Source organism: Arctopsyche grandis, chromosome 11 (assembly GCF_051622035.1).
Source record: "Arctopsyche grandis isolate Sample6627 chromosome 11, ASM5162203v2, whole genome shotgun sequence".
Classification (NCBI taxonomy): Eukaryota; Metazoa; Arthropoda; class Insecta; order Trichoptera; family Hydropsychidae; genus Arctopsyche; species Arctopsyche grandis.
This window is the reverse complement of record NC_135365.1, coordinates 15,473,015-15,499,443: the sequence shown is the minus strand read 5'-3', so window position 1 is coordinate 15,499,443 and position 26,429 is coordinate 15,473,015. Positions and strand designations below refer to the sequence as shown.

General features: G+C 35.9%; 3 protein-coding genes across 3 annotated transcripts; 2 read left to right on the top strand and 1 right to left on the bottom strand.

The window, feature by feature from the left end:
* The first annotated feature begins 1,771 nt into the window (after nt 1-1,771).
* On the top strand, nt 1,772-3,571 carry LOC143918859 (thiamine pyrophosphokinase 1-like). The gene is made up of 6 exons (XM_077440938.1): nt 1,772-1,794; nt 1,884-2,022; nt 2,103-2,263; nt 2,335-2,421; nt 2,498-2,777; nt 2,861-3,571. Exons 2-6 carry the CDS (start codon nt 1,884-1,886, stop codon nt 3,016-3,018), a joined length of 825 nt encoding a protein of 274 aa, XP_077297064.1. The 5' UTR covers nt 1,772-1,794; the 3' UTR covers nt 3,019-3,571.
* On the bottom strand, nt 3,549-24,387 carry LOC143918858 (aminopeptidase N). Its single transcript, XM_077440937.1, has 15 exons — nt 24,192-24,387; nt 7,773-7,866; nt 7,426-7,694; nt 7,137-7,340; nt 6,897-7,052; nt 6,658-6,791; nt 6,390-6,579; nt 6,171-6,321; nt 5,888-6,099; nt 5,635-5,818; nt 5,081-5,282; nt 4,730-5,007; nt 4,443-4,639; nt 4,049-4,363; nt 3,549-3,980 (listed from the first exon to the last, which is right to left on the bottom strand). Exons 2-15 carry the CDS (start codon nt 7,842-7,844, stop codon nt 3,680-3,682), a joined length of 2,865 nt encoding a protein of 954 aa, XP_077297063.1. The 5' UTR covers nt 7,845-7,866; nt 24,192-24,387; the 3' UTR covers nt 3,549-3,679.
* Nucleotides 18,380-22,781, top strand: LOC143918579 (uncharacterized). The gene is made up of 3 exons (XM_077440519.1): nt 18,380-18,456; nt 18,805-18,886; nt 18,996-22,781. Exons 2-3 carry the CDS (start codon nt 18,812-18,814, stop codon nt 22,779-22,781), a joined length of 3,861 nt encoding a protein of 1,286 aa, XP_077296645.1. The 5' UTR covers nt 18,380-18,456; nt 18,805-18,811.
* Nucleotides 24,388-26,429: the final 2,042 nt, after the last annotated feature.

The window sequence follows — 26,429 nt, the reverse complement described above, 5'->3', positions numbered from 1 at the left end:
CCCTTTTGAGCCCCATGGGGCTGCGCCCCATGAGGCTGGGGCCCCACGGGGCTGTGCCCCTTGTGGCGCCCCCTTTTGAGCCCCATGGGGCTGCGCCCCATGAGGCTGGGCCTCCCGGGCCCCCTTCGGGGCCCCACGGGGCTGCGCCCCTTGTGGCGCCCCCTTTTGAGCCCCATGGGGCTGCGCCCCATGAGGCTGGGGCCCCACGGGGCTGCGCCCCCCGGGCCCCCTTCGGGGCTGCGCCCCTTGTGGCGCCCCTGGCGGGGCCCCATGAAGCTACTCGCCTTGCGCCCCCGCGGGGGTGAATCCATTGAAACGAAAAAAAAAATCGGCGCCCATGGATCGAAAAAAAAAAAAAATCGAATCACGTGTTCGATGACGTCACCGATCTACGGACGACGAAGACGACGACGACGACCAAGGATACATACATACATACAAAGTCTCTTTCCAAATTATAGATTAGATATATAGAAATGAACAAACCTCAATAAAGACAAAAATAACACTTCAAATTTGAATCAACTAAGTGGTCAAATTGTACAACTCTGTTGAACCGTCTAGCGAGAGATAATGTAAGAGTATATTCGTAACAAATAAAATAATGTCAGGATTGGCACTTTATAAACAGATAAGATTAATGAGATATTAATAATATAAAAAATATCACTGAAGAAGTTAAAATGTAAAATTTAAATTGATAATCTTATGTTATCATTAGGCTTCAAGTAATTTCAACGTAATGATAAAGTACCAAAAATACATACAAAATATTTTCAAATTTCAGTTTTTCTAAATTACAATTTATAATGAAATTATAAAATTGCATCCATCTATGTGCAATAAATTATAATTTATTTTAAAAACTAAACATATTTGTTAAAAAATGAAATTATACAAGTATATGCATACATATACATATGTATGTACAAATGGAAAATTCATACATATATATATATGTGTACAAATGGACGTTTACTGAATGATTCTAGTGCATAGTCCTAATTTTTTTATATTCCATCTGAATCATTTTATAATTTCATATCATATTATGTTTATTTTATTTTTATGTTGCATAAACTTATACACATTTTATGGATGTTGTCTTGTTCAAAGTTTACAATTGGGATATGGGTATTTTTGTTTGCTTTCATAAAATTTCTATATTCAAATTCTCTTGAAGAAAAATATACATAAATCAAATTCGGTTTTAAAAAACGGATGGTAAAAAAATGGGTCGGTGATTATTCAGCAAAAAGCGATCTCGTGTATGTATGTAAGTTACTAAAATCTCGACCATGGAACATCTGGCACCCAAAAACAGCATCAATCGAAAACTATCCACGCGAAATATTGTATCCACAAGAAATATTGTTCTTGTTAGTCCGAAATGTCCACTTTTCGGCTGCCAGATGTTTCGTTATACAGATTTCAGTTACTTTTGGGCGAGCGCTTTGTTATTAATAATCACCAAACCCTTTTTGATAGAATGGGTTTCCATTTTTTTTTTCAATACAATTATTTTGAAAATATATATAATATGTATATACCTTTTTTTTCGTCCAAGGCACTATTACATGAGAGTTCATTAAATTTTCAAGATTTGTATAATTTTTGACAAAAATTATATGAATTTTTAGATTAAATAACGGGTTTCCGGAAACCCATGGAAACCATTAGGGTGACATCACTGTATGTATAACGATTTTAATTTTGAATTAAAAATTATTTGATCATGGCTGAGTAAACAATTGCTAGGGCTAATATAATAGTATCAGTGATGTCAGTCTCAAAGTGACGTTTCCAATATAGTACCTTTTATAATTGTGATATTTTCACAAGCTTTTTTTATATTAATTTCATCTGAAAATAAATACTTTTAGATGGAGCAATCGAAAAATAGTGTTCAATATTTTAATTCAGAGGAATGTATCAAGCTCAAATTGAAAAACTATGCTGTTATGATATTGAATCAACCTATTATCCATCCCAGTCAATTTTTGATTCCATTTTGGAATGGAGGTTGTTGCAATCATATATGTTTCCCCAAGTATTAAAGTTAAAGTGATGTATTTATTTAATTGATTAATACTAAATTACAGCGAACATAAGAATGACTGTAGATGGTGGAACAAATCGATGGTTTAATTTCATTGATGGACACAATACTGATGAAAAAATACTTCCCATTGATATTGTCACTGGTGATTTCGATTCAATAAACAATGTTAATTTGAAGAAAGCGCAAGATATTGGAGCAAAAGTAAATATAAATTGCTATTTATTTTAATAAAGAATGCATGTATTTTGGGAAAACATATCAATTATTTTCAGATAATTAGCACCGAGAACCAGGATGAGACAGATTTCACTAAAGCTATAAGAGCTCTATCAGAACAGTGCTTGCAGAGAAATATTGAAGTGTTTATTATTTTAAACTTGTTTTATTATAATTTAAACTTATTTCATTTTATTTATTTGATTTTGTGCTTTACAGATTGATACAATTTTTGTGATATGTCAATCGTCTGGTCGAATCGATCAGATTATGGCAAATATTAACACACTTTATGAAATTGTGAAGTTAAAGTTATGTAATGAGTCAATTACAACATGTTTATTTTCCAACGATTCCTTTACATGGTTATTACAACCTGGCAAACATGTAATCAATGTTCCTGACGCTCTTAAAACATCTAAAAATGCTTGGTGTGGACTTGTTCCAATTGGAGAAAAATGCGATAATTTATCAACAACGGGACTTAAATGGAATTTAGGTTTATTTTAATTTCTTTCAATTGCTTAAGAACTTTGTCAGTGATCTGAATATATCTCAGTATATTTCCTGTGTTTATTTCAGACCGTGGATCACTTGCTTTTGGATCTCTAGTAAGTACTTCTAATACATATGATGGATCTAACTTTGTTACTATTGAAAATGAAGTTCAACTTCTTTGGTGTATGGGTCTGCTACCATTATTCAATGATGTTTTCAGTATACCAGATGTAGAGCAATGATATATTGTCATTTAATTTAAATTTTATAATTATACACTTACCTACGAGTATATGTTGATATATAATATGTATAACCTCGTTACCAAATACGTTTTGATGTAAAATAGGTACATCTTGTTTTATTATTTTTATATGAAATATATTTAATTTTATACAAATTCCCAAATAAATATATTTTTAAATTGTTTTGCTGTTTTCAAAAAAATATTACACATTCCTTAGTTATGTTTCAAATTGGAAATAAACAAAATAATTTAATGAAAAAATATTGCTGCCCGAACAAAGAGGGAATAAAATATACATGAACAGATCATTATAGGAATTTACGAAAGACAGGTCTTAAAATGAGAAAATAAAATGAATTAAATACACATATTTAAGATTTTGTTTCACTGTGAAATTCAAGTTAAACAAAAATTTTCCTCACAGATTAGTTTCCACAAGCTATAATATTTATAAATATACAATAATATGTATGTACATGTATAATAAATTTGATTAATATGTATTTGGTTTCAATAGATGATTTTAAATATAATATTTTTTATTTTACAAATACATTACAAATATTTATTCATTTTTAAAATTCTTTGTACAATTCAGTAATCAATTAAAACTGATTTTTATTACATTTTCATATAAAAAATCACATTTTTCGGTCCTAATTCATTTCTTTTCCTTCTTGATCGTAACCAATGAATTTTCCGTCGTCTTTTCCTTCTGCTGCGGCTTTTTTCAAATACACATTTAACCAGTCTTCAATAATTGGAAGGTTATCAACACTCCATTTAGTTTCTTCTCTGATATTTTTAAGGGACTTCTCTATAATATGTTCAGCACTACCAAACTCGCCTTGTCTGGAAACATACAATTTAGTAACCAAGTCTAATCCTTCTTGAGTTGTAAATACGCTTGTGGCTGATGATATAAGATTATCCCATAGGTTTGTCTTGTTTTCAAATCTGAAACACAAATTCACGTAATTTTGAAAATAAATATCACCACTTTTATAGTTCCATTTACAAATTACCTTATTTTAATAGTATCCCAATTATTTTTTAGGAAATCAAACAATGTAGTATAGCCCCTTGAGCCTCCAGTTAACATACTAAAGATGAGGAATATGTCATTGTCAGTGAAATTACCATTTTCTTCTAAAATAGTTATGTTTAGCAACTTTTGAATTTTCCAAGACGTGATTGGACAACCAGCCAATGTTTTCAAAAGGTATGTTCTTTCGTTTAGTCTCCTACTAGAAGGGAAGTTAATTACTCTCTGGAGACCAAACTCCCATTCTTCTTTAGATCCCCATTTAAACACTGGGCATATGTATTGATTTGATATCCTGAAAATACAAACAAGTTTGATGTATTTATGTTGAGATATATTACAGTTGTGGGTAAATCTTTCGATATTAAACTTACGGATTTCCCTCATCAGGGTTTGATGCATCCATCCAAACTTTGAACATTGCTTGTGCCTCTTCAATACATGGCTTATATCCAGCTCTACATAAGAACGTTTTAGCTAAACTACGTAAATTTATTTTCCAACTTTCATCATCTTTCTTTTCGTCACCCAACTCTTCATATAACGGTGTCAGCAGATTACGAACGTAAGTCTTAAAAACGAATCACAGACATTTTAAGTAAAAAATTAATTGCAAACAGTTTAAAGTCAAAATTTTATAATGTAGGGTATGGAAACGCACCTCAAACTTCTTATGTACAATAGAGCTATCTATGTGTCTTCCAATGTGATCAATCATTGTAAACACTGGATCCCAAACGAGATGATCCCTCTCTTTATTCAAAAATGCGGTCATATCAAGCGCAGTTGCAAAACTTAAATCTCCAGCATACGCCAAATTCCATGCATCATGCAACAATTTTGCTCGAGTGTTGACCGGAATACTTAGTCGTGATGATGACATTAAATATTTGGCCAACATGTTCCAATTCTTTTCATCATAATTCACCGGGAATGGACCTATATGTATATATTATTATTATTGATAGTCAAATGAAGTATTAAATAAATATAATAATATTTTATTCTCTACCTATTTCTTCCGGGTTTACAATAATAAATTGATCACTTCTTGGCATATTTTCGATTGTCAAATCTTTCGTTTTTGGTATCCACGTAGTTGGTGTCGTATTAGAGAAATTCAGATTATTTTGTTGCATAATTACAAGTGGAATCCACCACAACAATTTATCTTGTCCGGGTACATCATGAGGTCTCTCGCGTAAATATACTCTCTAAAAATTAATTGTCTTAATAGTTTTAATCTTATACGTATGAGTTAAAATCTATCCATATTTTCAAACCGTCCAATTGTATGATTGAACCAGTCACTAGTCTACTATATATATCGAACACTAACGTATTAGAACCTTAAATTTAATTAATACATAAGTGAAAATGACTATAATCGTCTGAGTACACTTGGTTTAGATATTGCTACAAGCTTACATATATATGTAGGTCATATCATATCATTTGAGATATTATTCTCACATTTGAACAAATCACACAGTGGTTTTAAAAAGTTTGAATTCCTGAATGCTGATTTGAACTCTTGAACATGTAAAGTTTAAATGAAATAATTACTTGATTAACTACAGCAGATTTAGTTTGATAATTTCTGTTAATTGATACAACGGGTAGTCGATCTTTCGTCACCCATGATGTAGCAATTTCTTTGACACACATACTTTGAGAAATAGTATTTTCTTCAACGGCGGCCACGTGAAGTGCTTTCCAAATATCGTCACTAGTAAACACGCCATATTTCCTAAAAGCATTATGTTTATTTTATACCTTTTGTACATAAAAGCCACATTCCATTGAGTGCAATGCTTACTTTTGGTTGATGAATGTCTGTAAACCAACTTTGAAAGCTTTTTCGCCAATTGTGTAGTTGAGCATACGGAAAAGAAGCTCTATTTTACTACACGTCGTTTCTTGTTTCATTCCAGTGATTCGTGAATGAGGATAGCGCTTACTGAATTCGTAATACAAAGAATACAAAATAGTCATTGGCCACTTTCCATCCAACTCGGAACCATTATCCATCTTCAACAATAAAATATTCATCAAAACAATCACTTTAACATCAAAATAGTATTGTAAATTATGAAAACTACCTTTATCGCTGTTGATGCAGATAAATAACCAACTAACGCTTTGTTTATATGGGCTTCACTCCACCATGCTGGGGATACAAGACCACCGAGCCATTGGTACATTAATTCTTGAGACAATTTAAAATATCCTCTAGATGAAAGCTCGCTTTCTCTGTGATGTTTTAAATCAAAATTATTATTTAGCTATTTTTATTAATGCAAATTACCAAAGCAACTTACTTGAAAATAATAAGACCCCAGTTATCAGCTGATTTTACACCGGTGTAATATGGCAGTGCGACTAAATCAAGTTTTTTAAGAGGTAGAGACAGATCCCAAAATTGGGATATCTCTTTGAAGGTACTTTCTACTTTTGAAAGTGTTTCGTTTAATGCTTCCATATATTCGGCACGACACCAAATGCTAATTTCTATAACGATTAAACATTTATTATAATATTATAAATAAAAAAATCGAATCTGAACAAAATAGTATACTCGTATCTTACCAATTTTATTTCCAAATGTATCAACCACCATGGAATCAGTCTTTGTCAAATTGGCAACTACTACTCCCACAGAATATGTTGACATCGGTAGTGTTGTTTCGAAATGATCCCATACTGAATCAGGATCTGAAGGTCTAGCATGCAATAAAAAATGTTCATTTATTTACAGATTCAGCAACTTCATATATGAAACCAAATATAAGTTAAAATATCTTAAATACATAAGTTAAAACACTTACATATCTTCAGTTTTCTTTAATGGGGTATTAGATAACGCAATCATATTTTTAGGTCTTCGGATACTGATTTCAAATGGTGTTTTATATGCTGGTTCATCAAAGCAAGGGAATACTTTTCGTGCATTGTTTGGTCTTAAGTGTGTAGCTACTAATTTCCTAAAAACATACATATTTTTTAATAAAGATTTTAATGAACATAATTTTCAATATTTACTATCAAGGTTTTTTAAATTTATTTACGTTGATTTTCCAGTTATATCATCAAAAGTTGTAACAAAGAACGCTTCAGTAATATCTACCTCTAAGCATCCTTCAAACGTTATTTCAATCTCTCCTACAGTACCTTTTGGAACCGACGAAGATAAGAAAATGGTTAATATTGGTTTTTTCTCGTGCCTCTCCCTTGTTTTTGCATCCAATATTGTAGGTGCATCATTCAAGTTACTAAAACAACAAAGTAAATGAATCTTATGAAAAACATCATTTAAATTGTTTATATTCTATTTTTTTTCATTAAAATAAAATTTACATTTGATCTTTGGTTCTAACTTCCACCTGCAATATTTTAAGATCTTGGTGCGTGTGCAAAGATATCTCTTTGCTCTCGGACTCCCATTCAACATTTATTATTACTCTACCCCTGAAGGTATTGTTCTCCATAATGGGCTCCAATTCCAATTTGTAACTTTTTGGTGACAAATCTACTCTGAGTTTGGGTTCATTGATGAGACTATGGGCAGCACTTACATCGATACTTCTCGGATGGCGTTCCCTCATCAGATTTGTTAAAATATTTGGCTTAAAATTTAAAGCAAAATTCAATTTAGTTAATAATTAAGTATTATTAAGATTGATGAAAATATAATTTTGTATTACTTTTGCTTTCAAGACGCTAGCTGTGGCATAGGCAAATACCAAAAAGAGTATTGCGGCCCTGAGCGCCGCCATTTTCTTGTTTTTCCTTCAATGTCTGATAAATATAAAATACACACAAATTAGTGATTTATTACATACTAGTGTTTTTACCCGGCTTCACTCGGTATTTTTAATATAAACCGCTTAAATATGGCCAATCTAATAGTAAACATTTTATTAAATTTATTTGAATATTCATTTGTTTTTACATACCTCCTTTGCATTTTTTTATTACATTGAACGTCAAGGAATCTGCGACTCAAACAAACATGCATACATACATACAAAGTCTCTTTCGAAATTATATATTAGAATAGTGAATACCCCGATGAAACATCATCGCATAAAACTAAAAAAAAAATCCGGAACCGGAATCGTTATTTTCGTAGACTCTCATAGATAGTTTTCAATTCTTTATTTGTAATAATTTTCAATTATTAAAAACACGCAGACTCCCATAGAGAGTTTTCAATTCTTTATTTAAAGACTTCCTATTTTTTTCTATTATTATTAGCTATCGCCCCGAGCGATACTGCAAATCGAAATCGATTCACTCGATCCATGACACCCGACCACTCCCGACAATTACCGAAGATATGACTTTACTCCGTTTTGATTGGTTGCCCATACGTTCTGTACGATTATTGAATATTAACGTTATTTAGAGCACTCTTTGTATCCGTATCATGGTGTAGTGGTCGGCGTATATTGATCTGAGCGCGAGGGGGTAGGTTCGACTCGGCGTCCTGGAATTGATTTTATTTTTCAAATATCGTTAAAATATAAATTAATTTCAATTAAAAATATATATTTAATTGTTTTATATGAAAACAAAAAAAAAATGGTCGCTAAATAAAATTATTATAACTACGTATTTTTATATGGCAAGAAGGAAAATTTCAATTATTGTTAAAAAAAAAGGCAAAATGAAGAATTGGATTTGGCGTCATGTTCGTGACCATTAGTCCAGTATCATAAATATAAAGACGGTAATCTGTGGGTGTGTGTACTAACGCTCGCCGAACACAATGAACGAATCGATAAAAATCGATAAATTCATTTTTCGACGAGACGACTTTGTCGCGACTCGAACCGATCAACCCTTCACTCAAATACCCTCTTATAGGTGTATTCAAGGTTGGGAGTTAACCAATTACGCCACCGTCCAATTTGAAATTCTCCTTTTTCTTTAAACATTAATTGAAAATTTTCGCTATCGCCGTATAAAAATACGTAATTATAATAATTTTATTTAGCGAGGTTTTGAACCATTTTTTTTCTTTTCATATAAAACAATTAAATATATATTTTTAATTGAAATTGAAATTAATTTATATTTTAGCGATATTTGAAAAATAAAATTAATTCCAAATCACGGAACCGAACTAAGGTCCCTCTCGCCCAGAACAGGTACGCTAGCCATTAGACTACGGCCTCGATAGAAAAAATGTTCTAAAATTACTTAATATTCGATTATTCTTTAGAAGTATGAGGAACCAATCATTCGCGTATCTTCGGCTTTCGTCGACAATCGACTTTCGTTCGAATCGATTTCCGATTTCTTATGATCAACCATCAACCAGTATGGGGAAAAAATGGGCATCGGCGATGCAGAAAACGTAATTCGTAATTTTTATTTTTTCAATTTTTTTCATATTTTTTATTATTTTCATAATTTTCATTTTTTTGTGCTGAAGACATCGAGGGCGCTGGGGGCGAAGGCCCCGGGGTGCTGGAGGCAGCGGGGACGCTGGGGGCGCCGGAGGCGTCGGTGGCGCTGGGGGCGAAGGTCCCGGGGTGCCGGAGACACCGGGGACGCTGGGGGTGCCGGGGGCGCAGGGGGCGCCGGGGGCGAAGGCCCCGGGATGCCAGAGGCACCGGGGATGCCAGGGGCGCCGGAGGCGTCGGTGGCGCTGGGGGCGAAGGGCCCGGGGCGTCGGAGGCGCCGGGGGCGCTGGGGGCGAAGGACCCGGGGCGTCGGAGGCGCCGGGGGCGCAAGGGGCGCAGGGGGCGAAGGCCCCGGGGTGCCAAAGGCATCGGGGGCGCTGAGGGTGCCGGAGGCGTCGGCGGCGCTGGGGGCGAAAGCCCCGGAGCGTCGGAGGCGCCGGGGGCGAAGGCCCCGGGTTGCCGGAGGCATCAGAGGCGTTGGAGGCGAAGATATCGGGGCATCGGCGATGCACAAAACGTAATTCGTAATTCGTAATTTGTAATACGTAATTTCTAATTCGTGCATGAATTTCTTTCCGAAACCAGTCGATTCAATATCTTTATTTTTTCAAGATTCAACTTTATTTTTATTCGAGTTTCAATTCCTTTTCGAAACCACCCGTTGAAATCAACAGGCCTGACACTTATAGACATATATTGAGGCTATTTTGAGATGATTGGTTCGAGTCGCGACAAAGTCGTCTTGTCGCAAAATGAATTTATCGATTTTTATCGATTCATTAGGACACACACACACAAACACACACACAAACACACACACATACACACACACAGATTAGCGTCTTTATATATATGACTAGTGTAAGGCCCGTTGATTTCAACGGGTGGTTTCGAAAAGGAATTGAAACTCGAATCAAAATAAAGTTAAAGATATCGAATCGACTGGTTTCGGAAAGAAATTCATGCACGAATTACAAATTACGAAGTGATTACGAATTACGAATTACGTTTTGTGCATCACCGATGCCTCGACGCCTTCGCCTCCAACGCCTCCGATGCCTTCGGCAACCCGGGGCCTTCGCCCCCGGCGCCTCCGACGCTCCGGGGCTTCCGCCCCCAGCACCGCCGACGCCTCCGGCGCCCCCAGCGCCTCCGAGGCCTTTGGCACCCCGGGGCCTTCGCCCCCGGCGCCCCCTGCGCCCCCGGCGCCCCCCAGCCTCTCCGGTGCCTCCGGCACCCCGGGGTCTTCGCCCCCAGTGTCGCCGACGCCTCCGGCGCCCCCAGCGTCCCCGCTGCCTCCGGCACCCCGGGGCCTTCGCCCCCAGCGCCCTCGATGTCTTCGGCACAAAAAAATGAAAATTATGAAAATAATAAATATGAAAAAAATTAAAAAAATAAAAATTACGAATTACGTTTTCTGCATCGCCGATGCCCCGCCGCCTTCGCCTCCAACGCCTCCGATGCCTCCGGCAACCCGGGGCCTTCGCCCCCGGCGCCTCCGACGCTCCGGGGCTTTCGCCCCCAGCGCCGCCGACGCCTCCGGCGCCCCCAGCGCCCCTGATGCCTTCGGCACCCCGGGGCCTTCGCTCCTGGCGCCCCCTGCGCCCCCGGCGCCTCCGACGCCCCGGGGCCTTCGCCCCCAGCGCCCCCAGCGTCCCCGGTGCCTCCGGCACCCCGGGGCCTTCGCCCCCAGCGCCACCGACGCCTCCGGTGCCCCCAGCATCCTCGCTGCCTCCGACACCCCGGGGCCTTCGCCCCCAGCGCCCCCAGCGTCCCCAGCGTCCCCGGTGCCTCCGGCACCCCGGGGCCTTCGCCCCCAGCGCCACCGACGCCTCCGGTGCCCCCAGCATCCTCGCTGCCTCCGGCACCCCGGGGCCTTCGCCCCCAGCGCCCTCGATGCCTTCGGCACAAAAAAATGAAAACTATGAAAGTAATGAAAAATATGAAAAAAATTAAAAAATGAAAAAAAAAATGCAGCGCCTTGTCCATACAAACGTACTATACTTCTCCCTTCCTCAATTATGGCACTAGAGAAATTATTTATATATATAATATGCTATGGATATCCACCATTGGGGTGCATCTATCGTTTTATTTTTTTTGATTAATTATTACTTTATCTATGTACGTAGTAACAATAGATGAAGTTTTGTGATAATGTGAAAATTCGAACTCGAGATTTTGACTGATTCGAACTCAGAATCGATTACTGATCACGTTTTATTGATCTATTGATTGACCTTTTAAATTATTTTAAGCGTCTTGATATTTATTTTGTATAATAAAGATAGTGATTTTAAGTAAAAATAAAAAATAAAATTAGCAAATTTAATGAACCGGAAGTGGGATTTTCTCCTATTATAAAGGTCAAAAATGTTGTCGCCTGGATCCTGTCCACACCCCTGGACGTATTAAGCTGAAAAATTATATTTGTATTCTTTATGTACTAACTTAGATTTGGTGACGTTTTGGTCAGAATTTGTAAACCGGAAGTAGTATTTTTTTTTTAAACAATATTTCATTATTTTATTTTGACCTTTTAAATTATTTTTATCCTCTTGATATTTAATGTGTATAATAATTATACTGGTTTTAAATAATAAAAAAAATTTGAACAAAATCCGACAACCGGAAGTAGAACTTTTGTCTTGTGCAAGGATTTGCATATATTTGCGCTCAATTTGTATCGCTATCATAGTTATTAGTTCAATATCTAATTTTGTTTTTTAACCTTCTTATATTCCTCAAATACATAGATAAAGTCATGGGTTGGTCACACCCGAATTTTTTTTTATAAGAGCTAGGAGCCGCCAAACATCTATAAAATCGCCTCTTTTTTACACCCACGAAACGAGTCCAGCGTGCTTATTTAACTGTCGATTGAAAAAAAATACGCCAATAGATGCACAGAAAGTATCTTTCTCATACCGATGATGAAATTTTTTTAAAAATTGGTCCAGTTTTGGAGGAGAAAATAGGAGAATACGAAACCTCGATTTTGTCAATTTAAAATACGTTTTATCTGGTCGAAGCGCAACTGTCGCATTCACTCAATATATATATATATATATATATATATATATATATATATATATATATATATATATATATATATATATATATATATATATATATATATATATATATATATATTTATTTATTTATTTATTTAATAGTTTTGGACCATTGTGGCATTACAGGAAGAACCTAATGCGCCACAATGGCCTACATTTGAAAAATATATAAAAACATGATATAAAAACAAGTAAACTGTAAATAAAGGAAAAAAGCAAAAGCAGAAAACATGGTAAAATAAAATTACAAAAAAAGTAACAAAAGGAAAATAATACATCATTCAGAGAGAAAAAAAAAAAAAAAATAACAAAAGTGTAAAAATTAAAAATAAAATCCATAAATCCCATTCTTTGTTTACACTGATCAAAATTAAAATAGTATATAAAAATGTACAAAAGAGAAAGAAAAAATAAAATAAAATAAAACAAAATATGAATAAAAAATAAAATCACAGCGAGGCCCAAATGGAAGAGAGTAGATTAAGATTCCACTCATTCATCACATTCAAATTAAGAAAGTAATGATGAGCGCAGGTTACCAGATAAATATGTTAAGATAATATCCGACAATCTACGCTCCCCAAGGTGGAAAATATCACATTCAGGGACAGCAGCAACGATTTCATTGAGAAGTCGAATAGCTCTTGGAATAGGAGCCATTCGAAAAAGAACTGTGCGAGCAGCAGGTACAACCATTAAATGATGATGTCTACCACGCACATAATTATTAGGGACATAAAGTCCCAACTGTTCCAGCAACAACGGGCATGACGTATTACCACGCAATAGCTGGAGAACGAGAAGTTTCTCCGAAGTTCAAGGGAATTATACCCAAGCATGCCCAAAAGGAAAGGAGTAGGATAGAGATATGGGTAGTACCCATACTCTTTCTTATAAAGAAAACGAAGAAATGCTTTTTGCACTTTTTCTATAATAAGAGAGTAGTTTGCTTCGTGCGGATTCCACACAATTGCATTATACTCTAGCTTACTTCTAACAAGCGAGTTGAAAAGCAAGCGAGAAGACAAGGGGTTGGAGAATAATCTAGCATATCTCAAGACAAATCCAAGTCGACGAAAGGAAACGTCAGCGATTGTCTTGATGTGGTTGTGAAAGGTGAATTGAGGATCAAAAGTGATACCCAAGTCGACCATTGATTCCACGCGCTTCAACAATACGGATCCAATGGAATATCCATGACAATAGAGCGAATTCGCACGTCCATAACTCATAATAGCACATTTACTAGTATTCAGTTCAAGCCCTAAACTGGAACTGAACTCTAAAACAGCGTTAATATCAGCTTGAAGGAGAGAGGCTTGCCTCTCATCCTTAACAGCAAAGAATAGTTTAACGTCGTCAGCAAACAAGAGACATGAAGCATTGCGTAGTACTTTTGGGAGGTTATTAATGACTATTGTAAATAGTAAAGGGCCTAAGGTGGACCCCTGAGTTACACCAGATCGCGTAAAAAATGAAGGAGATTCATAAATACCATATCTAACAAATTGCTTCCTATCACTAAGATAAGAAGCAAAGAGTTTAAGAAGACGTGGAGAAAAGCCCACTTCAGCTAATCTGATCATAAGAGCGTCATTGTTGACAAGATCAAATGCTTTTCGAAAGTCAAAGTAGGCTACATCAACTTGTTGTCCACGGTCAACTTTAGACATGGTATAATATGAAAAGCAGGCAAGATTAGTGGTAGTGGAACGACATGGTGAAAAACCATGCTGCTCATCACACAACAATCTTTTGAACTGCAAAAGAATCAAACGGTGAAGGATATTATCGAAAATTTTGGGAATAGCCGAGATGATAGCAATAGGTCTGTAATTTTCAACCTCATTTTTAGAGCCACTTTTATGAATGGGAATGACTCTAGATAATTTCCATTTATCAGGATAATTACCAGAATCCAGAATAAGGTTAAAAATAAACTGAAGAGGCTCTAAGAGCGAATTACAGCATGCCTTTAATACGTCAGGGGGCACACCGTCAGGCCCAACAGACCCTTTCAGCTTCAAAATTGCTATCCTAACATCTCCAAGCGAGACCCGCGGAATGTCTATAATAACACCTTCAGTACCAATTTGGGAAGCCAAATTAGCATCAAGGGATGGTGATCTCTGATCAAATACAGAGCTAAAAAAACTAGCAAAAGCTTTAGCGATCTCAGGACCGACACAACTTTTATTATTAAATGAGAACGAATGCTCAAGGCCATGTGAAATATGCTTACTCTTAATAAATCTGAAAAAGTGGTGAGGATTACTAGCGATAGCACTCTCCATCTCTTTGAGATAGAGGGTATAACGCTCACTCACACCACGTTTCACGATCTTCCTAAGAATCCGAAATTTCTCATAGTCACGAAATGATTGGCTACGTTTCCATCTTCTATGAGACAACCATTTTGCACGAACATCAGTTATAAGTTTGGACCCAAACCACGGTGGAAAAACCCGACGATGTAGTTCTAAATTAGGATAACTGATGAACCGAGGAACATAACTGTCAAAAATATTATATAGTGTGTTATACAAAAATTCAACAGCATCACCAGTATTCATGAGGTACATTTGGCGCCAGTCCATAGAACGAACCTCATTATAAACCAATTCAGAATCAACGCGAGCAAAATTCCACCGTGATGAAGGAATCCCAACAGATGAACAAGCTGAAACAGGTCTCACAGAAGACAAAAACAGAAGCTCAATTTGTAATGCATCATGATATAGGTCCTCAGGGATGATCGCAGTTCCTTTTGGGCATAGGATCATCGTTGCTGACACATTGGATTCATTCACCAACATAATATCAAGCTTACTTGGACTAATGGGTGAACCAACCTGTACTAGGTCGCAATAGGAAATAACAAAATTAAATTTATTGCGGACATGAATATTGGCACTAGGCATATTAAAATCACCCATTATTAATAATATGTCACGTTCATTTATGAAATCACGTACATTCATCATATTTGCAAACAATAACTCATATACATCGTCTTTCGCAGCGGGCGGAATGTAAACAACACAAATAAAAACTCTCGCAAATACAAAATCAACTCTCACCCATAAGTCCTCGCCAGAAGGAGTTTCAAAGTTCTTCAACCTGACAGACCGCAACCAGACACGAGAAGCAAATAAAACACCCCCACCACGTCGTTGCTCTCTGTCCCGACGATGCACTGTCCACGAAGAATCAAAGAACTCCGAATTAAAAAATGATGGCGTTAACCATGTTTCAGTTAACGCCACCATATCATCGACAATAGAATAAATCGCCGTATTAAACGCGGCCACCTTGGTCCTGAGACCGCGTACGTTTTGGTAGTAGATTGATATTTTTCGATCTCTCAGTCTGGCGCGTGAGTCTTTTTGGAACAAGAAATGACTGATTTGAAGTCGCAAGACTTGCCAGCGGAGATAAAACGGAAGAAGAAGAAGAAGGCAATAAGGCAATACAATAATAATAATAATATATATATATATATATATATATATATATATATATATATATATATATATATATATATATATATATATATATATATATATATATATATATATATATATATTGTCGCATTCACTCAATATATACATATGTACACAGTGGCGGACTGGGACTGAAATCAGTACATGTCAGGAGTCAAAGAGGGCCCAACCAGGGTTAAAAAAATTTGTCCCCCCCCCCCCATATAACAACATTTTCTTATTTCCATCACGCTAAAAATCAAGGGCAAAAAATAAATAAAATTTTAAAAAATGGGAATTAACAAATTTAGGTACAAGAAAAATGGCAAAAGCAAAATAAATCCATAAATTACATTGTATATTTCGTTTTAATCCTTGTCCTAGGTAAATAGAATGCATCATAAAAGAATGCGGCATAAAAGCGGCTTTTACTTTCGGTAGAAAACAATCGGGGACGTCATTTCAGCTTTTTCTTGGGAGGGGCAGGCAAAGATTGGTCAAATTGAAAAATTTTCAATAAATCTTGTTTATATCGGAATAAAAATGGAAAATATTCTTTGCATACACCTTATTGCGTTTTAAAATATGAAAAAAATAAGCTTATTTTTGAAAAAATATAATGTAAAAAGCGAAAAAAGCGCCACAGGCGAAAATTTTTTTCCCAAAAATCGACCATCAAACTGAGTACATTTTTACACTGAAATAGTTAAAAAGTTATTTAATTTTACTGAGGGCCCATATTTTCTAACAGATAGTGGGGCCCACATGCCATCGGGCATGTTCGCTTGTATGGCCAGTCCGCCACTATATGTACATACACTCAATATATATATCGAAGAAAGGAACGGTAACAAAATTAAGGTTTCGGATGTACAGCCCTCTTAAGTAATTTTAGAACGTTTTTTCTATCGAGGCCGTAGTCTAATGGCTAGCGTGCCTGTTCTGGTGGAGAGGGACCTTGGTTCGATTCCGTGATTCGGAATTAATTTTATTTTTAAAATATCGCTAAAATATAAATTAATTTCAATTTCAATTCAATAATTTCAATTAAAAATATATATTTAATTATTTTATATGAAAAGAAAAAAAATGGTTCAAAACCTCGCTAAATAAAATTATTATAATTACGTATTTTTATATGGCGATAGCGAAAATTTTCAATTAATGTTTAAAAAAAAAAGGAGAATTTCAAATTGGACGGTGGCGTAATTGGTTAACTCCATTGATGTATAATACACAAGATGGGTCCTGACGTGTGATTTTGGTCGGAGATCTTGTCTTCACTAACTGAGGGGTGCGGGGGATTTAACTACCGGGGAAGTTGGGTTTTTTTTCCCTACAACGCAGCGGTACCTACCTACCTACTAAGAGAAACTGTGCATGCGCCATGTATTTTGCATGCGCCAAAAGGGAGACCAGTATAAGACGTGAGGGCAGATCTAGTGTATTATACATCAATGGTTAACTCCCAACCTTGAATACACCTATAAGAGGGTATTTGAGTGATGGGTGATCGGTTCGAGTCGCGACAAAGCGTCTCGTCGAAAAATGAATTTATCGATTTTTATCGATTCTTTCATTATGTTCGGTGAGTGTTAGGACACACACACACACACACAGAGAGATTTCCGTCTTTTTATATATGATATATACAAAAATTAACAAATAAATAAGTATGGCTTAATATTATTTTCAAGATTGTGCTTTTTAGAAATAGGTCACGGATACCGATGAGTGAATTTGTCGAGAACTCAAAATATGTATATGTATATACATATATATACATATTTTATACACTATTATTATTTTTTATCGCCTGTCGATAAAATCCTTATCTTCTTGTGCGGTATAGTTAATAACGATGAAAAGCGCTGTGATTCGGTAGAGCACTTGATTCGCCGGAGACAAAAAAGCACTCAACTCCTTGTTAAAAGCTACTGTTTTTGGCACACTGTGCAAATATATCGCACAAGTGGAGAGCTGAAAGCCCTCTGCTTTAATAAATTAAAATAACAAGCTCATAACATCAAAGTCAACATAGCATCTACATACATAGTGTTCGGGTCAGAAAGATCAATTCAATCAAAGAGGCAATTGATTCACAATCAGTTATTTCGTTTTTTTTTTTATTTTATGCCCACGTTCTAAGCAATACAATGTATTAAAAAATATCTCGTACTTTATTACTTTCGTTAATTGTCGAAAAACATAATGATATGCTGGTACTGGGTAACGCAATAGCGTAATACAAACAAATTTTTTTTTCAACCTCTTATCTCTATTGAGTGTTAGCTTCTAGATGGCGTAGATAGATCGTGAGCTGATATACTAGTGGATCATTTGCATCAAGTTGGTCACAGACTATGGATTACACCCTACCGAAGCTTTGAGCAAAATACATAGGTATATAAACTCCAACAGGTTTTTAGCTATTTATCTTGCAATATATGTAATTTATCAATTAAGTAGTTATATACAGACGGGATCACCAAATTTATTATAATTTTGTGTTTTGCAATTTAGATAGCTTCATATTTTTAAGCTTTTTAAAAATTAAATTTGAACAAAAAAAATATTAACAAAACTTTATCACTAACTGATTACTAAATTTACATAAAGAAAGCCGTTTTAAGATTGTTCAGAATTTCATATAATATTTTTAAAATATTTTGAGTGCAACTGAAATAAACAAAAATGTTCGCCTTCTAACTGTATAACTAATTCATATACAAATACTGCACTTGTTGACATTTGTAATCTTATTTTCAGATATAATATGTACATACTAATTTGGCTATACGCTTTATTTGCGCTAACAAATAGCTTTGGATTTGTTGCTGGTAATAGAAAGGTATTTACTATTTTATGCGTATTTCCTTATTTCCTAGTATATAGTATAACAATATAGAAAATATCAAGATTTAATCATAACTTTTATTTTATTTTTTTTTATTGAAAAGAATATTAATTTTCCATGCTGTAACGAAGAGTCAACTAACAACGATGGAAGCCCTGTCACATGGTCCAATGTACCAGGCTCTGAAAGAAAGGTGGCATCGGATCCACTCTGCTTGAACAAAGATCAAGAATTGATAACTAGATCTTGCGACTCTTGTAGTTGGAATCCTAAACACGACGAAGTCCCAGACTGTTCTCATATCCAAACCCGTCCAACAGCATCACCATGTCCACCTGATTTCAACAGAGTCGTCAATAGTACAGGTCAAATTATGTTCTGTTATCGATTGATTGAAGCGCAAAACTGGCACTATCCTTGTCTAAAATACGGGTTTTCAAAAACAATCCTCGATCTCGACCAACGTGAATTTGATATGCTTATAAATAACTCGGATTTTACTGACAAAAGACGTGTCTGGTTACCAGCTAGGAGAATGGTTCCTTACGGACCCATTGTTTGGACGACGCTGGGCAAAAATTGGGGAAAGAAAGTCGATATAGATAATTTAGAAAACTCAAGACTGCCTTTACTACAAAGTTGTTTGCTATTCGATCTAATTACGTACACTTACAAAACTGAAAACTGCTCTTTTCAATATCCATCTATATGTATTTTTAAAGGCGCACATCTATTGCCTCTCCACTGTCCTAAAGGATATGCAACTACGAGATATTCCATGGATGACAATCGCTGTTACGGTATGGAAATAAGTGAAAAACCCAAAACTTGGAACGATTTCGTTACAGGTCAATGCGATCAACCGCTACAGATTCCAAAATATATACAAAATCATTTATTTCGAGAAATTTCTAAGTATCACGATTACGATTTAGAGAAATTATGTTGGACCGCATTGGCAAAAATAAACAATAAGTTTTTTTGGTATCCAAATTCTATGTCCTCTTCTTTATATAGTAATTTATCTTTTGTGAATTGGGATCCACAGACAAATTTCACGACTAACGATTATGTGAGAGGTGTAATTAATGAAAAATATCAGTGGTTGCTGTTACATCAAAATGAAACTTTATCTTGTATGGCATGTCAGACGCAAGTGCCGAAGGCTGATATTGAATTGTCGCTGCAATTTGTTCCAGACTCTTTCAAAATACTTTTAACAGTATACAACCCGAAAAGAATATGGAAAGAAAGCCTTGAAGAACCTGGTATGCAATGTTTTACTAATGCCGAGGGTTTCGTTTCTGTTGTAGACATTGAAGAAGATGTTTATAGACGGGTGAGATTTCCGATGAGGCAACTTGTTACAGATCTAATCGGCGATGTGTCTGTGAATGAAGTCGATAAAGTAGTGTATGAAGTTGAAATCGATAGCGATGAAGCTGGTGAATATTGGTGCGAAGGACACACTTCCACAGAGTTCAAGCGAATATCAACTTCCCGCCTGCTAGTACCATCGAAAAATTCAGACGAGCACCTGTTCGTTTTGAAATTGGAGGTGTTCAACTTTTGCATTCACCCATCAGCTTGCGACCCAGATTTGGATGAAGAAACAACAAAAATTAAACGCATTTTGAACGTCAAAAGCGTAAGAATGATGGAAATTAAATATATAGACCTAAACGGTACTGCTACGATTATATATCATTTGACTGTACAGTTGAAGGAATTCGAGAGATGTGAAGGCACATTGCATTGCAATGTAGTAAGAGCGCATTCTTATATTCTAAACGTGTGTGAAAGTCAATTACCCAAATACAAATATAACTTTTTATCATTATCGAGTACAATATATTGTCTGCCTGCTGGAGAATACTTAGGACTTCACTGGGAGATAACACCGATCGGGGAGAATACAGCCCCTCGTGAATTCTGCATGCAGAGCAACGGTTTACCAGTCACCAGGAAGTGTGGAGGATCCTTTGTATCCGGTGGAAGGTGGAACCACGTCATGGGAGAATGCAGTAGAAATTACAAACCATCGACTACTACAACATATCTGTACAGCCTAGCTAAAGGCAGAACCGATTTGGAAACAGCTTCATTGTTTTTGACGCACGATATGAATATACTTCTAAATGATACCGAGCTATTCATTCCAGCTGATATTTACTTCCTTTCCTTGTCCCTCAAGATGATTGTCGAAATGTCCGACCAGAATTCTTCTCTTATAGAACTAGGCGATTCGACTAACATTGCTACAGCGATCGACAGCATCATGAACATTGACGAGTCCTACCTCAACTTGGCGCAAACTATGAACTCTTCGAACGTATTGCTTGAAAGTATTGACATGATTGTGTCGAAAATAGCCCTAAACGAAAGCGACTCACTATTACTATTAGAAAATGGTATAGATTTAGCTGTAACTCCTTTATTCGTATTGCAAATATCTAATCCGGTCGTTAGCAATATTACAGGATTAGCACTGACGCGTAAGGAAGGGGTGAATTCAACACTTTTTACAGACATGAACATCATTCCTCTCACGGCCAACATGACGGTAAACGATGTGCTCAAAATCGAACGGTTAGAAATAGCCACTTGGGTAACGGAAGATTTGTTGAATTCCATCAGAGCGATGAATAGATCAGATAATGCTACAGTTGCTAACGTCACCTTACCCAATATAATCATCAATATATTCTACAATGACGTCGTATTCCAAGAAACGACAGGTGTCAAAGATATAGTCAATAGCAGAATCATAAGTGTGACTCTCCCGGGCTTCGAATCTGACTTACCGATGCCTTTGTCTTTAATTTATAAACGATTCGATGTTAACGCTTCATCCGACAGAGTGTGTTCGTATTGGGATTTTATGGTGCAGAACCCTTTCTCTTTAGGACAGTGGTCTAAGAAAGGCTGCTATAGTGTCGCCAATTATGGGGAGTTGGACTTCTGTGCGTGTTTCCATTTGACGCATTTCGCTCAATTGGTGTTGGGTTATAAAAACGAGACTACAGATGGAGTTATCATACTTCAGGTGCACGGCAGAGCTTTGAATGCTATAACTCTAGTAGGTTGTTCTTTATCGTTGGTTGGAGTATCCGGAATTGCAGCCACGGCTGTTATATTCAAAACGTGGCGTCAAAAACCAGGAACTAAAATCTTGCTTCAACTCTCCGCTGCCATTGCGTTGCAATCTCTCATGATGGTCTCCCAAGATGGTTGGTGGGAGAAAGATATACAGTGTGTTATACTAGGTGCTCTGCTCCACTATTCAGTTTTGGCTGCCTTCATGTGGATGCTGGTAACAGCCATCCTACAGTTTGCTAGATACGTTAAAGTTTTGGGTAAACAGCGTCCATCTAGATTTCTTATTAAATTTTCTCTAGCTGGTTGGGGGCTGCCAGTAGTTCCCGTTGCCATATTGTTGATAGTTGACTACACTGCCTATCTGCCTCCTTGTGCAATTTCAGGATGTGGGCTAGACCCCTCCGCCCTTTGCTACCCTCAAGGATTAGGTCTGTACTTGAGTGTACTTCTTCCCATAGGATGTATAGTGGCTACAAACTTGACCGTATTTATATTGGTAATGCGCTCAATAACTAAAAGTCCTGAAGGGATGCGTCGCACTACCGATCCAGAAACTGTCATGTCTCAACTTCGACTCTCAATATTGCTGTTCTTCCTTCTGGGTCTGTCGTGGATATTCGGCTTATTTGCGCTAACCAGTGGTCGAATTATATTCTCCTACTTATTTTGCCTCACGGCCACGTTGCAAGGATTCATTTTATTTATTTATTTCGTAGTTTGTGACCCGGCGACGCGTGTTCTTTGGGTTTCGTTGGTGCGCGAAAAGTCAATATCAAAAGATTCCATATAACAGACATAGCAACATAGACACTTTTTGTTATTTCTTACAAGAATGACTTCAAGAAAAATTTGGAACTACACGAACAATGACAGATTCGTGACCATTTTTTCATATCCAATAAATAAATAATAAGAGCAAATAAATGAATTATAGATATTTAGGGCGTATTTCAGATCGGTGACCGGAAAAATGCACTCTCGAGACATCCAAACTTTCAAAGATGCTCAAGGAGAACTAACGCAATAGAATTCCACCAGGGGTATTTGTATGTTATCCGAGGGTGCTAACCTTCTTTGTGGAATTCTATTGCGTTAGTTATTTTTGAGCGCTTTAGAAATTAGGACTTCTCGAAACTGCGCCAATATTCAGTGCTATTTAGTGCTTCTTTACGGGAACCTTTCAGATCAATATTATCCATCTCCAGAATGTAGACCTGAATCCTTCGAACTGCTATGATAAAAAAATGGTCATAGAGCAAAAAACAATGATTCGTTAACAAGGGAAGATTTGTGACTAGTGCAACGTCGCGTCCCTGGTCACTGAAAGTGGAACCAGATATTTTGAAAAACCTTTCTAATAATTTTTTTATAATTCAATTTTTAAAAAAGTGTTTTCCCTATAGCATTTTGTATCCAACATTCCTATAAGACAAACAATAAAGCCGAAGTCCACTTTTATCCAGATTTTATTTTTAAAAAGCTTTTAAGAATAAGAATTCTGTTGCATTATTAAATACTTTTTATCCCTATTCTCTAATAACTGATAGCAACATGTTAATTTATCGTAAATTGGTGTTGATCTGTTGATTAATCAATCAAAAATTGTACAGATGATTGCTCTGATTTATTCTTTAACTCTGTTAGTACTTTTAGGGCTAAGCTAAAGAAGTAAATCTGTAGTTGATCATTGTTTTATTTATATTAATTATGTTTTTATATATTTTTTTGTTTTTATTATACTGCCATGCGGTGCTCATTTTAATAAGAATTTGAATATTTTCATTTATATTCCTATCTTTTTTTTTCGCTCTGTTACTCTTTTGTTGTATTTTTATTCTGCATGTGTGCCATTATATTTAAAAATAAAAAATAAATGGTCAATGACTATTCCCCTTCGCCAAAAAACAATTTTCTTCAAAAAGTATATATGTACATACATATTTATGCGTCTATTATTATTATATTATTTATTTTAAAATTAAACAAAATATAAGTGTTTATTAGTTAAAATTAAAAGAATTGCATCACAAAATGAAGGGGGGGGTAGTTGTACCCATTGCCGCCAACCATATAATATGTAAAATTCCCCGATAATTGTAAATAATTATTTATTTTAAATAAATTTAATTTATTCACGTGCATAATGGTGTTTCATTTATTGAAATTTTATTAGAATTTTCAACTAGGTAAATTGGCTTACCTCTCAGGGGGTGGAAACTCGACGGCACAATGTTGAACGAGAGACTAACCAGAGAACCGGCACCCGAGCTAATGGAAACGGCGGCCGCTTGATTCGTACCACTTATTGGCAATCACAGCTACAATCATCATCATCAACGTGATCGCGAGGGCAAACGGCGTAGCAGTCGGTTCTCTCCAACGACGTCCCTCAACTCGGGGTCGCTTAAGTGGAAGTTCAAAACGGCCGAAAATTGTATCCCGCTTTTGTAATTCAATTAAGCCGCATTATTTAGTTTACGTGATTTTTTTTTGTCGCCGCAAGGAAGTCACTCACTCCATTGACGTTTCCTGGTTGCGAAAATCATCAAATCAATTTGTTGTTGGAGGAGGGGGAGGTGGGGGCAGATCGACGATGCACAAACATTGTGCGCCTTCGGCCATTACATTTGTGTATTATTTAATCTGGATGAATAGTATCAGGGGATATGCAGAAGCTTTGGGGTATGATGAATTGGCTAGTTTCTTAACTCGCCAAAACAGTCGTATGAGCTCAAACTTTTCATACATACAAGATTGATAGTAAGTATTAAATTTGAATAAGAAACAAAAGAATTTAGTAAAAATAATATTTCTATCTTTCGTTAAAGAAAATTTATAATCTTAAGTCAATACTTGACCATGCCCATATTTGTACTCGGCTACAAAAAAATATGAATTATCTGATTTTTTTCTTTCTCGCGAATTTTTACTTCATGCGGAAATTGGAACTCGAGATTTTGACTGATTCGAACTCGGAATCGATCACTGGTCACGTTTTCACGATCTAGAAAAAATGTGTGCGTGTGTGTGTCTGTGTATTTTAGGGTTTTTATGAACACCGCTCGTTTTATCAAACTGAAACTTTATATCGGTTACTGAAATTCTTATCAATACGACGTCGAATTTTTTGCAAATTTTTAAGTGGACCGGAAATGGTACCTCACCTTATAACATAGATGTCCTCTTTTTTTATGTTTTTGAATTCAATTATCTCCCAAACCGCTAACTGAATCAGATTGAAAAATTGTTACATGTAATAGAAATTATAAATTTTATACCTCAATATTTTTTTAATATTTTTACCTCAACCGTTAGTAGTAAATTTACTTTAGAGAATCGAGGATTTTTATGTTTTTCTCATAAACCTTTTGGTTTATAGAACTGAAATTTCATATTTTAGAACTTTAAGTTTAATAAAAAGTTATATATAAAATTTGATGAGCATCCGTCAACCGGAAGTGGCAGTTTACTCTTGTTCGATTTTTCTTCCACTATTTTCTTCGACCTCTTTCTTAAACATGTGTGCTCTTCACGAGAAAATTCAAGTATGATCCTTATTTTACATGTAATAAATGTCAAAATTATTATTCAATATCATATCCATATATATGTACATATATAAGTATGAATATTTAAATTTTATTTTATTAATTTTAAACATACAATCTATGTATGTAGATTTTTCTTTTTTATTCAAGTTGTAGGTACATTTTTATGCTTCAGCACCTTTTTACCTATTTTTGATTTTACGTATACATACTTATTATATTTACATTTATGTAATATGATTATTATTAATTATAGATTAATAATAATAACAATAAGATTTTGTTCCAGACAATAGGGAGAATAGTGCAATTCATATCATTCATATAATCATATAAATACACATGTATGTATGTGATTATTGTATAAATATATATTTAAATAATAAAAAAAATTGTATTTAATGATCATGGCGATTGCACTTATAAATAAAATTAGATGATGACCTGTGTGCTGAATTCTGCCATGATTAAAGAAAGCCCAGGCTACCGAAGAGGCGAAAATTTTCAATACTTTCTGATGACAAACGATCGAAAATTTCATCAAACTTTGGTTATAAAAAAAGCATTTTTCAGTTTCGCATAATCTTTATAAAATATTAAATGTTAAAATAGCCATATTTATCATTTCGTCACGAATAAATATTGCATCACAAATCAGTTGAGGATCACGGGTGCGAAAAAGTCGCATAGCGATGTTGTGTATCACCGCCATAAATGGATCAATGGGTCCCTTAAACGACAAATGACCCCTCAAATTGGTCCATTATCCAGTTAGCCAGGATTGGGGGCAAAGGAAGATCGTAAAACTTGGCCCAACAAACAACGAACTGCCCTCGCTGCACCTCCGCAATACTAGAACAGTGGATGCGACACCTTTGAGGACGGTCAGG

What these genes read in the sequence shown, in the direction of transcription:
- LOC143918859 (XM_077440938.1), top strand. Translation starts at nt 1,884, where the DNA reads ATGGAGCAATCGAAAAATAGTGTTCAATATTTTAATTCAGAGGAATGT. An exon ending in CGCAAGATATTGGAGCAAAA is followed by an intron (nt 2,264 to 2,334) that starts GTAAATATAAAT and finishes AATTATTTTCAG; the next exon opens with ATAATTAGCACCGAGAACCA. An exon ending in GGGACTTAAATGGAATTTAG is followed by an intron (nt 2,778 to 2,860) that starts GTTTATTTTAAT and finishes TGTTTATTTCAG; the next exon opens with ACCGTGGATCACTTGCTTTT.
- LOC143918858 (XM_077440937.1), bottom strand. Translation starts at nt 7,844, where the DNA reads ATGGCGGCGCTCAGGGCCGCAATACTCTTTTTGGTATTTGCCTATGCC. An exon ending in CTGCATCAACAGCGATAAAG is followed by an intron (nt 6,100 to 6,170) that starts GTAGTTTTCATA and finishes TTATTGTTGAAG; the next exon opens with ATGGATAATGGTTCCGAGTT. An exon ending in CAGACATTCATCAACCAAAA is followed by an intron (nt 5,819 to 5,887) that starts GTAAGCATTGCA and finishes TAATGCTTTTAG; the next exon opens with GAAATATGGCGTGTTTACTA.
- LOC143918579 (XM_077440519.1), top strand. Translation starts at nt 18,812, where the DNA reads ATGTACATACTAATTTGGCTATACGCTTTATTTGCGCTAACAAATAGC. An exon ending in TTGTTGCTGGTAATAGAAAG is followed by an intron (nt 18,887 to 18,995) that starts GTATTTACTATT and finishes TTTATTGAAAAG; the next exon opens with AATATTAATTTTCCATGCTG.